The sequence below is a fragment of the Bactrocera dorsalis genome, chromosome 2 (assembly GCF_023373825.1).
Source record: "Bactrocera dorsalis isolate Fly_Bdor chromosome 2, ASM2337382v1, whole genome shotgun sequence".
Lineage (NCBI taxonomy): Eukaryota > Metazoa > Arthropoda > Insecta > Diptera > Tephritidae > Bactrocera > Bactrocera dorsalis.
In genome coordinates this window covers 90,676,845-90,693,444 of record NC_064304.1, presented here as the reverse complement: position 1 = coordinate 90,693,444, position 16,600 = coordinate 90,676,845, and the positions used below count along the sequence as shown (strand labels likewise).

General features: G+C 34.5%; 2 protein-coding genes across 2 annotated transcripts; one reads left to right on the top strand and one right to left on the bottom strand.

Annotated features, from left to right (window-relative positions):
- The first annotated feature begins 1,671 nt into the window (after window positions 1–1,671).
- LOC105230293 (DNA replication licensing factor REC) lies at window positions 1,672–16,350 on the top strand. The gene is made up of 5 exons (XM_011210986.4): window positions 1,672–2,681; window positions 2,742–3,353; window positions 3,415–4,032; window positions 4,096–4,216; window positions 14,813–16,350. Exons 1-5 carry the CDS (start codon window positions 1,823–1,825, stop codon window positions 15,192–15,194), a joined length of 2,592 nt encoding a protein of 863 aa, XP_011209288.2. The 5' UTR covers window positions 1,672–1,822; the 3' UTR covers window positions 15,195–16,350.
- Window positions 4,678–12,515, bottom strand: LOC105230292 (nose resistant to fluoxetine protein 6). The gene is made up of 11 exons (XM_011210984.4): window positions 11,885–12,515; window positions 8,453–8,745; window positions 7,678–7,840; window positions 7,224–7,373; window positions 6,785–7,160; window positions 6,559–6,724; window positions 5,802–5,881; window positions 5,625–5,738; window positions 5,219–5,559; window positions 5,015–5,157; window positions 4,678–4,951 (listed from the first exon to the last, which is right to left on the bottom strand). The coding sequence occupies exons 1-11, from the start codon at window positions 11,967–11,969 to the stop codon at window positions 4,847–4,849; spliced, it is 2,016 nt and encodes a 671-aa protein (XP_011209286.2). The 5' UTR covers window positions 11,970–12,515; the 3' UTR covers window positions 4,678–4,846.
- Window positions 16,351–16,600: the final 250 nt, after the last annotated feature.

Here is a 16,600-nt window from a genome sequence, read left to right as displayed (position 1 = left end):
CCAAACACATAGACATTTAGAAAGTTTTCCAATAATACATTTTGGAAAGGAAGCAATCATGAAAGATCATATCCCAATTCTTGACCATAGCTAATTGTAGAATTTTTTTAACAACCTGTCTGATTACACTACACCATTCAACAAACCTGAAGGAAAAAATTGCGACTGATGTGCTAGAAGATCTATGAAATATTGAGCTGTTCTGATTACGATTTTGAGTTAACAAATTTTCCATCACGTGCAACGATTTTAATCGTTGTGGTTTGACCGCTACACCCCTTAACCGAAACACAAAAAATCCTAAGTGTTAGGAAATTTTTAGCAACCCAAAATTACCAAGAAACAGCCTTTCTAACATCACAGTCGCAAAACTACTGTTAACTAGTGTAATTTTTCAACTTTTAAGAGCCATATTCCTAAGTGTGCCTGTGAAGTTAAATGGTAATTTTGGCACTTAAAAAACACTGAGCGTTGTCAAACCATCGATCCACTCAGCTGCCGCCTTTTTGATTACATACATATGTACTAAGTTTGTATATCTAGCAATATTTATTTCCGTTTAAGTTCTCTAGCAGTCTAACTCTAAAATTTGGTTACGCCCAATCATATCCTGTTCCAAATTATTTTCTGTTTTTGCTTTTAAGTTGGTAGAGTGTGAAAATTATTAGACATACACACATTTATAAATACATATTTACGCAAAGATAGTATGTATGTATGTATGTACATACATATCTTCACGATTGAAAATGAAATATTCCCATTTGATGCCGAGAACAAAAAAAATCAAGAGAATCAGTTTAAGTAAATTATTTACCTTTTTTTTATTTTTTCAGGAGAAAAAAATATTTTAAATAAACTATACAAAATTAATTTCAAAATAAATGATATCATATTGCACATTCATATAAAAGTTTTCTTAAATTTTTCTGTCTCCAAATCAGTTTTTTGTCCTACGGGGTAGTTTAAAATATTTATTTTTGCCAGAACTTGTCTTAAGCTTTAAGATTAGTTGCATTTAAAGTGAAATAATTGTTGTATAGTGATGAATTCATTCCACACCGCAACTTATGAAGTGTTAGATAAAACATTTACTTGTAAGGCTGCGTACCATATTTAAAAATAGAGGCTCATTGCCTACTTCATGGCACTTTCACATATATGTATGTACATACATGCTTGTTTTGATATTTACTAAAGTATGTTTATATGAAATTTAAACAAACGCATATAATATACATACACGTACGCAAGAAAAATCACATACATGTACATATGTAAGAGATAGACGTTGGGTTAAACTACCAATGAGGTGAATGTCAGGTGCAAGAATACCAAATATACGTCAAGATCTTGCATCAGCATTGGAGGCTTGCGGCAAAAATAAAGTGGAAGTATGTGGAAGTAACTGTCACTATTTTGCTTATTTTCTATTTCAAAGAACATAACAAAAAATAATTAATTTCAAAAATGTATATACCTTACTTATACATATAAAAAATTATAATAATTTTTTGTTTTCTTAGCTTCATACAACACACATACATTCATATGAATTTATGTATGTGTGTTATATTTAAATATAAATATAAATGCCAATTTCTTAATGTGAAATAGGTGGTTGGCAACGCGTTTGTGCCTAAATATGTTGCCTACCATCAGGCGCGGCATGAAATTATCAAACAGCTGTTTATATTAATGTGATTCTCACGATATGGTAATATTGTTGTTCAAATAATTAGAAATCGTATGCGCGGGTTTATATCGAATTTAATTAAATCACTGTTTTTTTAAAGAAAAACACATAATTGAAGTGTAAAAAATGAATCCGCCGGCTAAGCGACCTTCAGGACGCTTTATACGTGGTCGCGGACGAGGTGGCGGTGCTTATCGTCCGTATTTTTATTTTCGTCGCAATGGACGTACAATACCAGCTGGTGGACACGGAAATGCCAATGCACCGGCTCGTGCAAATTACTCAGGCTGCCGCGGTCAAAGACGTGGGGCAATCCAAAATAATTATTACAGCCACCCACCGAATGTAGTGTTAGATTCGTCTTTTCTGCGGCCAGAATGCTATGCTGCACCTGATGATATCCAACACACAGTTCAAAGTTTTCGTGCAGATATGCCCCCACATTGCCCCGGCTGGCATTTATATTTTCCGCAAGAACCCTATAATGAAACATCAGAGCTAGCAAATCGTATTAAAGCAATTGAAGAGTATTTTATAAAATATCAAGAGACTTATGTATTTAAAAAAATACAACACGAAAAGTACTTTAATTTGGAGGCAATACATGTTTTTGGTTACAAGGCGATTACAACTGTTTGGCCTAAATTGAAAGAAGATATGCTGGAGCGTACGTCACGTACTTTAGCAACATTTGGCGTCGCCATGCACAAAGTAATAACAATGTCTGCCGTAAATAGTGCAACCAGTCAGCTGGCTAGTAGTATTAACGCTTATGTGCCTCGTTGTACTTTACCACGAAAAATATACGTACGACCGAACGGTTTTGCAGAAATAAATTTAATTTCAAAATTGGATAGAACGTTGATAGGGAACTTATGCAGTGTACGCGGCGCTGTGTCTGCCATAGGCGTAGTAGAAGCGGCGGCCACATGGATAGCATATAAATGTCCGCGCTGTGGACAGGAGCAAGCAATGAGACAAACCGGTAAAAACTGCGTATACATTCAAAAATTGAATAATGCATATTATTTTTGAATTACAATAGGATTTTACATATCACGACCGCATAGCTGCAAAAGAGAAGGCTGTCTCGCGAAGAAGAATTTTATAGAACAGCGTTCCTCACCTTACACACGGATCACACCACAGCAAATTTTACAACTTCAGGAGACCAATCTACAAGCGTCTATTGACAGAGAATACGATTCATCAAACATGATTGATGTCGAGTTAAAATACGATTTGGTTGATACGCTCGTAGCGGGTGAGGAGGTCATTATTTGTGGCATAATTAAAATACGTACATTGGACGACGAGCAGAATGCAAATCCATGTTCCTCTGTAACCACAAGTAAAATCTACATGAAAGCTGTTTCCATTAAGAAAGCAAAACATTTGGGGCACACATTCACTCAGCGAGATATGGATGCAATTGCCATGATAAACTCTGAACCAGATAGTTTTAAGCTTCTATCACATTCAGTTGCGCCTGAGTTACATGGACAAGAGATAGTAAAAGCAGGTATTTTGTTATCACTTTTTGGTGGCGCTGGTTCACAAATACACGATGAGTCTGAGATTAACGTCTTATTAGTGGGTGATCCTGGTATTGGCAAATCTCATTTGCTAGAGATGTCTGCAAAAATTTCAGAAAAAGGTACCACAACTTTTCTTACATATGTATGTATCTTTCATATTGCATATTTCTGGTTTCATAGGCACTTTTCTCAGTGGCAAACATTGGTCGCCCGCCACACAGTCTTTAACTACCGCACTTCAAGGTCGTACAAATCACATTCTGAGTTCGGGTGCACTCACTATTTCCCAAACGGGCCATTGCGCCATCGATGATATTGATCGTTTAGCTTCCCAACAAGATATTTTAGTGCAAATAATGCAGTCTAAAATGGTATCACTACCATTCCCCAATTTATATGCAACTATAGCCATGCCGACATCTGTTATTGCAGCCGCAAACCCACTTCGTGGCCACTACGATCACTCGCGGCTACTCACCGAAAACATACGTTTGAGCACTACATTACTTCAGCAATTTCACTTAGTATTCCTGCTATTGGATAAGTCGAACAAAGACTTAGACACCTCATTAACAGATCACATTAGAGCAATGCATGATGGTATAAAGAAAAATGCTGCCATTGCACAACGCTTCGATAGAAAACCCAAAACGAATAATTCCATGAACTTATCACTGGCTGATGAGGAATTAGATGATGAGCAATATGACTTAAGTGCGCGCTTAAAGTTAAAATATGATGATTTCAAAGAGGAGGAATTAGATTTGCTGCCGCCCATATTACTGAAGAAATTCATAGGTAAGTTAGCAGCATATAATTTTTGTTTGATCTGTTAACTGTGTATATTTGATTGTCTTACAGCATACGCACGCCAACAATTGCGTCCTTTATTGAACGCTAAAGCTGCCGAAGCGCTTAAAACCTTCTATATGAGCTTGCGTGACAAAGTAGACGAAGAGCAAAGTTACTGTGTATCAACAAGGTATTTAAGATTTTAATAATTTATCTACACCACTGTTGTAAAATCAGAATTTGAGGTTAGATTCGATTGGTTAATTCGAAATTTTATATGTGATTGGTTAGCAAGTTTTACATATGTGGATTTGCTTTTTGTTGCTGTAACAGTAGAGAATAACACCTAAGTAATTTCAAGGAATTCCGCCGAGTTAATTATTTTTGGCCGAATAAATATGGGGTCTGATATGACTGCCATTGAAATTATGTTAAGTTGTTCCGCAATGCTTTTATACTCTAAAACTGATTTCTTTGTTAATTTGAAGCTGATTTCAGTATAATAGAGCTTGTTCTAGCTACATATTCCATTATACAACATTCTAAAAGTGAACAGCTCTTTTAAACCACTAATGAAAAAGTTTTGGGTTTCGATCTTATGCAATATTACTCAGTTATTCAACGCTTTGCACCACGAAAGTTGTTCAAATATAAAAATATATGTATATATTTATAAATAAAAAATCTCCTTAGTCAAACTAAGTACTTAATACAAATCATAGGCAAATTGATTTTATGAGATAAGTCTTTCGCAACACAATTATTGGCAATGCATCTCTATTAGTTGGGCAACTGTGGCAAGCACAATTAATTTTTAAAATCAACGCATGAGCTTCAGCAGTGCGGAAGTAGGTAATTCAACCAAAACAGCCAATACTAGAGATAGCAGATAAGAAACCACCATGGTAGAAAGTATAAAATAGAACTGAAAACAAAAAAAGTTAAAATTGTTAAAATAAAAATATTTTAAAACACTTCATTCACTTACCATAACGCCAGTGCCAAAGTAGAGCGGTGTTCTCAAAGTACCCAACACAACGCGTGACACGAATATATGTATCACGAAGGCGCCGTATGTAAGACGTCCCAAAATACGGAAGATAGGCAGGCAAGAAAACTTGCGGAATAAACCTGCAATTGAAATTCATGAATTCTACTTTACTTTACAACTTCGCTTAGCTATTGACTTTACCGCCAACTTTGCAAGCCATGCCCACAACAAATACGCCCAGACCCAGCCCCCAGTTGTTGCGTTGTATGGCAGCATAAACGCTGTTCCAAAATCGTGGTTGTTCCTCGTAGTATTGCTGATAAATGGGATGCGCCGATAAAAGCCATAGCACACCAATCGGGATGAGAGCGTACCAAAGGCATTGGAACAGTTTGTTTTTATGCAATTTAAATTGTTTTTCCGAAATCTCATTATATGCGATGGCGGCAAGTACGCCGCAAAAATAGCAGGCGAAGTTCATGTGAAACGGCGCATAGAAATCGCTGAATTCGCGATCGTCTATAAACGAGTCCTTTTGCGTTCTATTTTAAGGGAGGCAAATATATACAGTAATAAATGAAATAATTTATAAACTTTAACAACTAACTGTGGCGATGGCACAAAGAAGGGATCGTAGTCGCCGAAATAGGCTATAAAGCCGGGCAGCACATAGAAAAATCCACTAACACAACCAAACAGCCAGTTGCGCATGTGCGGCCATCTGAGAGAGTAAAAGAATACTTGAATAATATCCTGTGTATAAAGTAAATTGCATGACACTTACTTGTGCGCTAAAATCAGTAGGAGCAATGAAATCATAAATGAAAAAGTATCGGAAGCCAGATACCAACTTTGGAGCATACACTGTAGGCAGGGGAAAGAGAGAATGATTAGTGCGAAATAAGAAGGATGAGTTTTAATTGTTATGTAGAAAGTTTTATATAATATATTATGATGTAACTAACCAAACTGTGTTTAATTTATATGAAAGTGTCTATTAATCGCTCGTAAAAAGACCGCGTTCAGAGGAGGACTCTTTTGTCGGCTCATTATCGGCAATTATCTCTTGGTGTCATATTCACCCGAGCGATGCGAGTCCAACAACTTAAGTCGGACAATTTTCTGCATTTCCTTTCATATCACATTCTCAAATTCTTGTAAGCTTCATGCACGAGTTGCATAAACAATTTTTTTATTAGCTAATTTTTACTCTTATTCAAACTTTTCAAAGACATTTCTCACATATTATGAATATTCGTATACATATTTCCACACTATATAAAAAAAATGATAATAAAATTCAAAATTTGCAACATAATGTAAATATTCATTTGAAACCGAGCGTTATTGCGACCTTGAAAATAATTTCAAAATGATAAGAAATGGTTAAAAATGAACTTTTAGTCACAACAACACAAAGCGTGTCACTCGAGCTCGATCTCTTCATCTTTTCTCGTCGTGCCCTCGCCAACAAAAAACCGGTTTGAGCGTCAAAAGAGTTCTCGTGTGAACACAGTCTAAGTTCGCGCTATTTTACTCACCTTCTCATTATTGCGATAGTAGTTATTGATATAGAGCAGGTTAACCCACCAATTTTTGCGACAAGCGAGCTGCTCGCGCTCAACAATGTGCCGCCAAAGTGGCCCACCCGGATTTTCAAAGTACACGCCGCTCAATAAGATGACAAACGCATATGGTACGGTCAAACTGCAATTATGGAGTGATCATAAAATCAATTAAAACACACTTTACGCCTTACTAACTTACCGCAAATAGCGAAAAAGGTTGAACTTAATAAAGACCTCCACATACTCCCGATTGCTTAAGTCATTCTTAATTTTCGTCAACTCTATCCAATTGATCGTGAGCAATAAGCCGCTAAACACAAAGAAAGTGATCGTAATCAAACCGCCCGATATCAGCAGTGTGCCAGCAACTGTGTGCAGCAAACGCTCATTATCCTGTGGATTACTTATGGCGCCTTCGTACAGTATCCAATTGGTGTGTGCGAAAACCACCAAGAACATGCAGAAGAATTTGAAGCAATCGAGAAAACGCAGATCACGCCCCAATTTGCCGACAGGCTCCTGATTCAGCCGATACCAGTTGCGCACAATGGAGAAACTCACACACAAGCGCTTCACTATTGCGTTTAAATTAAGTAAAAATTGCATGCCTGTTAAGCAAATAGAGAAAACAAACTTACCTCGTCCCGTTATCGCGCTTTTGTAGTGATCCTCTTTGGATATTTCCTTGTCTCCGGGCGTGTACTTGCAGTATAAGTCGAATAAACTGCTGGCGGCTACCAAAAAAATCAGCACCAAAGTGGTTGTGTAGAAGGTGAGATTCCACGTATCTGCGTACATATAAATAAAATAACGATTGTAACTGTTTTCAGGCGAATTTCGAATTATTGTTGTTTTTTGCGCATAAATTTCAATTGTTATTGCAAAGCGCAATGCAAACAGTCGTGGCATATACAGTAATTTTGCTATAAAAAAAACTTATACGGAAATGTTAGAATACTGCAGCAAATGCCTTACGGCCACTACGTGATCGCACTCGAAATATCCCTTAATATTTGTTTACATTTTCAACGTACTGTTACATAATAGCTTGCTCACTTGAAGCATTAATAACAGTAGTAATGCATTACTCACCCATTTCGACAGTTTTATAATTAGTTTCGCAATATTCAATCATGCTCAGCGCTTTCAGTCCATGTGTTTGTTGTAATTTCAAATTAATGCATTGGTTCAATAAGGTGTTATATCGCTGGCGATTCGTCGCCTCGGCGCTGAACAAATCAACATATGTATTGAGCTGTAATTATATGCACGAAATATATTTTTAAATTTAAAATTTACTTTGAAAGTAATTCAGCAATAAAAATAACATCTTCGATACATAACTAAATGTTGATCCCATGATTCTGCAAGCAATTTACATATGAACTGGTTTTGCCACAATCTTCCCTTACTATATAGTATGTGACCGCTCTGTTCATACGCTTTGAAATTAAGGCTCACAACCTATTACCGTTACAGCGAACATACACAGCTAACACATAAACAAAAATTTCGAATTCAAATATTTGTGCGTTAATGTTCTGTGAAGCCCAACAATCTCATTCTCGAAACCAATTGATTAATTTAGTTCATCTTAGCCGCTTACAGTTTTACTAACAAAAAACGAGCATGCTTGTAAAGCACAGAGAGTAAGTTAGCAAAAACAAAAAATGCTCTCCGCTCAGCAGCCAAGCACGCGCCAGACAGTTTTTGCGACTTTTTCTCAAGCTACCCGTGAGTAACAATAAAGATATGCTAATGACATTACGTATGCAAATGAGGAAAGATAAGCAAAAAAAAAAAACAAAATCAAACAACAAATAAATGGAATCTCGAAAAGTTCAATCACGCGCTTAGTTAACCATACCTTGCTGTTGTTGGTGAGTAGACCCGCGTAAAGTTCTTTGACCACATCCGCTTTGACATCTGCCAAGTCCTCCTCGCACCAGCGCAGACATAGACCGTAGTACAAGTGCCTGTGATCGAAGTGATGTTTGTGGTATTTCGATATGTCGGTGATCGCCCGCCAAGCCTCCGAGTCGTCTTGCGGCAACACCTCGGCACGCACAAAGCAATATGTTTGTTGACTTTTATACTCTTCTAAACAACGATCGTAATCGTCAAAGTCATACAAATTCGGCATTTTAAAGTACTCGGTCACTGCAAGTTAGCGTGGGAAGATAAATAGTTCGTTAATTTATTGTAGTCATACATTCAATGTCCTATGCACAATAAACATAATAAATAAATAATATTAGAAATTTGCATACGCATTCGTTGGTCGCTTAAAATAATTAAAGTTGGCTCTTAAGACTTATTTTTAACATTAGTGAGTTTTGAAATCTTTCAAAAATACGCTGCTTCTTTTTTCTAGTATAAAAAAGTTGTATGGAAAATGTAAATAATTGTTTATGGAAAATCTTTGGTGATTTGCCAAATGTGTTAAAATTTTATAGCATTAAAAACTCCAATGTGAGTATAACTAAAATGTGTGTTCTGTTGGGTCACGTAAGCATTTTAAATAATAAAAAAATGTGGGCTGTTTAAAACTGTTATTTCAAAAGCCTAAATTCCTAAATAATGTGACACGGTTTTTATAAATTTTTACAAAAATATTACTGTGCTCGAAATCATTGTGATACATGGCATAGTGATATGACTATCTGTTAAATCGGCTCAACTTGAGCATTTCTTGTTCGTAAATAATGATATTTTTTTGCATAATTTTTCATTGACATTACATAAGTCATTCGAAAAGCCATTGTTTTTCCATCGCAACAGTCATCTTTAAGATCAACAACCTTATTAATCATCTTACAACGAACTTGACATGTGTGCGTCTTTTGTTTTTGAGCTGGTGTGACAGTTTTTGCGCTTTTGGGGTTTCATCTAACAGTCATAACGAAACGTCTTTGAAATAATTGTTGCCAAAATATCGCAACTTATTTGTGGTAATATAGTTTTGTAGCTGACGCATGCCTTAGAGCTTGTCATGTCGGCATGCGAAAATTAGAGATTATGGCGTTTAACACTAAAGTTATCTGGTATACAAGATGTAAAGTTCGATTTCTAATTTATGTCACAAAGGAAGTGTAGAATCGTTTACTTGCTCCCTTCGAGCTTGCAGCTATGGCAAGTGCTGTTATATTATATTATGCATATGGTTTTATATTTCCATCTATTTTGCGCTATTTGTTCAAATTGAGCTTCCTAGTGGAAACGGTACTTCGTTTCTAGTGGAAACGGTACTGTCTCTGCCGCGGAATCGTCTGCAGAGGCTCCTGACTTAGACAACTTGTCTGTATTTTCCTGGAATGCCAGTGAATTTAGAGCCATTCCTCGCTTTGTTTACTAAGCTGGAGTTGATCCTTGGCGACGACAAGGCTAGTAGTGCCGTATAACTTTCTGTGTAAATGGTCGCTTTCTGTATCCTCCCGAAAATGTTCGGAAGAACTCTACACACGCTTTCTATGCCTAGTACTTCCGCTAGGAAGATTTTAGCTGAGTTTGGTAGACGATAAGATAGAGAGATATCAAGATTCTCGTCCTTATAGATTGAGCTAGTATTCTTCTCCCTTACTTAATCTCTCCTCCATTCATGTCTAGAGATTATTCTCGCCTGGAAGTCACTATTGTAGCCCAACTTTGAGAGGTTATAGCCTGCTTTATTTAGATCAGGATATGACTTAAACACTGCGATAAACCCACTCACACACACACATGCTGAGGCTGTCTTTTGGATTCATGTAATTTTCACTTGTTATATTGTTTATTTAATGCTGGCCACCAAACCAGCACTACAATGAAGGATTGGTCTAATGACGCCCGTATATATACCTATGACTATATTCGATTTTAGACCAGAGTTCCTGCTGAGCATTCTGTTGCAGGTGTAATACGTCATATGAGCTTTCAGTAAATAAGTTCGGCAATGACTTTGAATAAAGGTGAAGGTGAAATTAATTAAAATGCTGGAAGCAATTTTTAAGTATTTTTTTTTTAATTTGTTTATTATTTTCTTTTCTTATTTTTATTTCGTTATTTATTTAAAAATATTTTTTTTTAATTATTTTTAATTTTTTTTTAAATTATTTTTAATTTTTTTTTAATTATTTAAAATTTTTTTTTTAATTTTTATTTTGTTTATTGTTGAATTTTATTATTTGTATATTTTGCAATCCTTATATTCATTCATATTAAATTCTTCCTTGTTGCCACTGACTCACAATAAATGTCCGTTACATTTACCGGTTTAATGATACAAGTTTCCAATGCCATCGTTTCGATCACTTTCCATTTTTGCATTTTCTGCATTTTGATTGAATTTAATTTGCTACATTAAAGAGAAGGGCGAACGAGTTCAAGTTCAACATTCGATTTCTTCTGCAAGGAGCTGTTAAGTGATATAAATACATACATATGTGTGTATACGAGTATAAAAAATAACTATATGTATTTTTGTATGTATCAGAAATCATACGAAATTCTAGAAATTACTTGCATATATTCTGTAATTGGAATGGAAATTTTATAGCCTTATAAATGTAAATCGGCCTGGGTGACACATATACAGGGTGACACATATACATAGTATATGTTCATAGTATATGTATATGTGTATAAAAGAATCGCCACTTAATCGCCATCTGAAGGGAAAATTTGCTACCTAAGTGCTAGAAGGTCTGTGGGGTATTTGACGTATACTGATTACGAATTTGAGTTAAAAAGTTTTTCATCGCAGCTATTTTGGTCATTTTAATAGTTTAATCGCTCCAGCACTTGACTGCAAGACAAAAAATTCTACGTTTAGCAAATTTTTACCATCACTTTCGGTTTTAGCAACCCAAAATTTGCAGGAAACAGTCACAAAATTGCTGTAAACTAGTGTTCTAGTGCGTTTAATTGAAATACAAAAGACTTAAGCAACAAACTTGCTCATATAGCTGCACTTGCATATGTAGTAATTATAGCTGTATATGTGAACATACACGCTTGGGTTCTCTGATTATTGTAAACACTTCCTTCTTGGATACTCAAGGTCACATAAACGCTTTGAATATTACCTGGCTTTAATATTACGGCTTCGGAATACATTTCTCACACATAAACACACACATATATACTTTTTTGTAAATGATTTAAATACGTGTTTTAAAGAGTCCTGCAAGCATTATTTTCACTTTAAAAATACTTTGAAAATTAAAAAAAAAGTTTTTACCAAAAAGAAGAAGCAAATAATTATTAAAATTCATAGTTGTATATCCGAGATTTTAGTAAAATTATTATCCGTGCCACTTACTATTCATTTCGTAGCCCCATGCCGAGCGCGCAAGGCAACATACCAGCGTGATAAACCACAAGGATGTCTTGCAAAACATTGCCATATTTAATTGTAAATATTATAATATTATTGTTTTTGTTTTTCTCTTTTTATTTCAATACACAATTCATAGGCACTTTTATATGGTTATTTTTTGTTCTTCATAATTTCCATTATTTGCACCCCCACATCTCAACACTTCCTTTTACTTTCACAATAAATGAACCGTCTAAATTATAGCGGTTTTGTTTAAAAGTCAGGGAAGGGCGACCGCGTGCTTCGGCTGTTACAAAAGGAATGAGCACGCGAGATGAGGCGACAACTTTCGTCTAGCTGGGGTTGGTTGCGTTCTGTCGCTTCTAGCCATGTTATTCTTACAGACATACATACACACGTATTTATGCTCATCGAACCAGTTGATATTGTTGGCGAAAATATTACACGCCGCCGCTGTTTATGCCTTCTGCTGTTGATGTGTTGATGCTGTTCGCACCAAGCTGATTTGTGGTAAAAGCGGTTAATTATCATGCGTGAGGCTTTTATGAAAACCAGAACAAAAAATAGGCGCGTTTTGTTTTTTTTTTAGTGCTAATCAATGCAAATTTGTATATCCCCAAATCTTAATATAAAAACCCAAAAATAAGCGGCTTATATAGATACATATGAATGTGAGTGTTATGGTAGTTCAGTTTTTGACACAATCAGTTTTTAAATTCGCGACTTTTTTTTTTAGATAAAGACTTAATTGTCTCTTTATATAACGTTGTGCTGTAACTAGTATTCAAGAATGTTGTTGTCTGGTAACTTGTCTTTCAAAATGAGAGTGTTTTTCTAGCTGAACTTTTTTTTAATTACTCTTAAGGGATTACATGGATTTCCTCGGGTTAAAAACAACATTTTTTTAAGAATTTTTTTCTCATACATATAAAAAATTAAATATTTATTTTATTGGAATTTTTTATTGTTATAAACATAAAATATTGGCACAGAAATTCTGAAATTTAAAAAAAAAAAATATTTAAACTCTGCTATTACTACGTCATTTCTGGTGATCCCTTGGAAAAAAGGTGATCCATACAGGATCATCTAAAGTGAAAAAATACGTTTTTTAGTTAAAACTTTAACTTAGAGCTTGGACGAAGAAACAGTTGAAAACTGGATTTTGGCAGACAGTTTAAAAAAAAATTAAAATTTCGTGATTTTTTTTTTTTTCAAATACATAGTTGTAATCAAAAAAAAGATCCTTCGTTCAAATCTATTCGGCAACTCACAACTTCATCGTACAGTTTGATAATTTTGATGTTATAGATACTCAGAACGTTTTGACATGCGAGCGCTATTTGTGTTGTTTACAGTAACTTCAAATATTCTTCTCGACCAAAAAATCGAATTAAAACGCGAACATTGTCGCCCGTCTATTTTTTTATGACTTTCGACGTTGATTAGCCCATCAATAGTGCATAGATAATCTTAATTCTGTTTTTGGCGATGAAGCTCTATCAAGGGGCAGTGCTTATCGATGGTATTGTCGCAGATCAAACATATTTCTTGAAGGTCGTTCAAATTCAGTTGTTCCAGTAACCATTGATGCACAACCAATATTACCAGATTGTTATGTGACCTATTGTGAGATAGCCGCAAATATAGTCATTAGTGGGACCAGCATACATTCAATATTGCATGACTGTAAAAAAAAAATCGTTCACGTTGGATCCCACATAATTTGTCAATCGCTTAAAAAAAAGCTCGCATTGATTGGTCGAGAGAAGTGTTAAAAAATACGATAGCAGTGCTTCGAAACACGTATGCGCCCGAGAGCAAAGATCAGTCTGAATAGGTGTTTCAAGATTGGGTCGAATGCATGAAAAATTTTGTGAATCAATCTTTATGGCGAATATAAAAAAAAATAAAAATTAAAAAAAAAATTAAAAAAAATAAAAATTAAAAAAAAATAAAAATTAAAAAAAAAAATAAAAATTAAAAAAATAAAAATTAAAAAAAAATAAGAATTAAAAAAAAAATAAAAATTAAAAAAATTAAAAAAAAATAAAAATTGAAATTAAAAAAAAATTGAAATTAAAAAAAATAAAAATTAAAAAAAAACCATAAAGCGATTTTCAATGATTAAATTTGTTTTGTTTTTTTCTCGAATCCCGCAATATAAAGGGCAACCTACGTATATAGTGTCTTCATCAGCACATATCGGTGGAGCCACTTGGTGCTTTCGGTGAATTTCTTTTTTATACCCTACAGGCTTTTGCTGGAACGATTAAGAATTACCTTTTGTAAACAAAAGTTGCTGAAGAAGAATGGTTGTAAAGAGGAGTTCATACTCATATACATATTTCATTAATAAATGAGAATTAAAGTGCTGAGTTATTTCATGTTTTACACACGAACGTTTTGGCAGGCACGTGGTCTCGTTTAAACTCGTATTCGCTAATTTTCATTGTTATTGTTTTAACTATTTTGTTTTGGTGAATCAGCATTTTTTCAAGATACTAATTTTGTAAAATATTCAATTAAATTATCTTGAATGGCCTGTTGATATTTTGCATAATCAGAGTATCAAAAAAATAACTATTCACTTCGTTTATTTATTTTTTTTTTCGTTTTTTAAGAGAATATTTACTAACAGAAATATAAACTTGCCTAAATGCCTTTAAAAAGTTTCGCTTTCGCAAGTTGAGGATAAAAAATTAATTTTCATTGAAAACAACCTTAACCGCACGTCGAAGAAGATAAGCTTTAACAAGAACCACAAGAATTACTAAATCAGCATCCTAGACAGCTATTCAAACTAGTTTATGTGGCAAACTCCAATTGGTTTAGGTTTTGGCATTACTATAGAAAAGTGTTTATCGCTAAATAAATTATATGTACCTAAACCTATTACATTTTTTTCAGCCACCTTGAGGGTCTGATTCGTCTCGCACAAGCACGTGCGCGTGTCGATTTCTCCGAAGAAGTGACGAGACTTCACGTACGTGACGTTCTCTGTATCGTACGGCACAGTATATCGGATACTGCGCTGAGCGATTATGTCGATAGAAATCCAGCCACGGCTACTGCGCCCACCAGTCAACGGGGTACGGTGAAGAAATTCATACAAATGCTGCAGTTGCGTTCCAGTGCATTGGGCAGACGAATATTCGATTACGACGAAATTAAGGATATGGCGGGACGAGCCGGGATCTCATGTGGCGTTAGCAATTTGGTGGAAATGGTGAACCTGCAGGGTTATCTGCTGAAGAAGGGGCCGAATATGTATGAAGTGATGACAGATTAGCAGCTGATATGAATATGTGCATTATTATGTTTTTATATGTACATACATGTAAATATTATATAATACAATGTAAGATGAACATATTTTTTAATTTTCTATATCATCGACATGTAAATAGTGACTTTAAGTTTAATACACTTTTAATTTGAAATTTGTTTTTATGTGTATTCAGATTTATATCTTTATATATAAAAATGACGTGTCACGTTGTTTGTCCGCGAGGGACTACTAAACTTCTGAACTGATTTTAGCAAAATTTAGCACACTGTCTAGTTTGAACCAACTTAGAAGATATGTAGAATAGTAAAAACAATTCATAAATAGAAAATACAATTAGACGTTCTATTAAGCGGACATTTCCATTAACCATGCCCATTGGCCATTACAATTTGTTGATGTTTATTAAGTACAATCTATTAAGCGGACAACTATATTAACTGGACAGTTTTGCTGGTAACCGGACATTGAAGGCTGCTTGCCTCAAATTCGTTATTTTTTCCAATAAAATTTATATGTATGAACATATTCAAAATTAAACCTCAAATACAATCCCTTCGATTCTTATACCGTTAAAAACGTTTTCGCCTTTATTCAAAAATAAATATTTTCTCTGTATTGAATACTTTATTATATGAATAATAGTATAAAATGTATACACAGCACCTTGTGGGCAGATCCACTAGCAGATATATATTATATAACGTGATTGTATTCATCACGTTGTATTGAATATACAACGATGGATCCAAAATGAATAAAGGTGCGGTAGTGACAAGACTTCCGGCTTAACTTTCCTAGTACGTCTCGGTTATATACTTAGTTACGTTGCTGACACAAACACTGGAGCTGAAACGTCTAAAGACAATAAGTTGTTCGAAAATGCTGAAATGAAACAAAACGTGTAAAATTATAGGCAAATCTGGCGTAGTTGTCAAATCCAATATAGACAGGACTTATTCGTATTCACAGTGCATATTGCACATGACATTCGTCTTTCGCGAAACACTCAGCAAAGCTTTACACAAATTATTATAGCATCGTTAAAAATATTATAGCAACATTCTTTAAACATTTTTTTCTTCACTAATGCCCTCGATACTTCGTGGTCGACATAAATTTAGTTTCATACCGGTTAAGCAAGTCAGGAAGAAATTATTTTCGCGTTTAATCATCAAAAATAAAATAAATAAAATAAAATAAAAAAATAAAAGACAAATTTCTTTTAATTTTTTTTTTTATATTTTGGAAATACACATACATATATTCTCCGTGTGTTTTTATTGGAATACAATACCAACTTATCAATGCATTCCTCTTCACAACTATTACACATGTGAAGTATAATTTATTTTACTTAATAATAAGAGTACAATGTCTTTTATGCTACATCAGTTTAAATTAACTAT

Bases quoted from the DNA above. Each gene is read 5' to 3' on its own strand.
- LOC105230293 (XM_011210986.4), top strand. From the start codon at position 1,823: ATGAATCCGCCGGCTAAGCGACCTTCAGGACGCTTTATACGTGGTCGC. The intron at 4,033-4,095 runs GTAAGTTAGCAG...ATTGTCTTACAG, and splicing joins ATTACTGAAGAAATTCATAG to CATACGCACGCCAACAATTG. The intron at 4,217-14,812 runs GTATTTAAGATT...CATTTTTTTCAG, and splicing joins AGTTACTGTGTATCAACAAG to CCACCTTGAGGGTCTGATTC.
- LOC105230292 (XM_011210984.4), bottom strand. From the start codon at position 11,969: ATGGCAATGTTTTGCAAGACATCCTTGTGGTTTATCACGCTGGTATGT. The intron at 7,161-7,223 runs GTAAGTTTGTTT...TAAACGCAATAG, and splicing joins AAGCGCGATAACGGGACGAG to TGAAGCGCTTGTGTGTGAGT. The intron at 5,560-5,624 runs GTTAGTTGTTAA...CCCTTAAAATAG, and splicing joins TTCTTTGTGCCATCGCCACA to AACGCAAAAGGACTCGTTTA.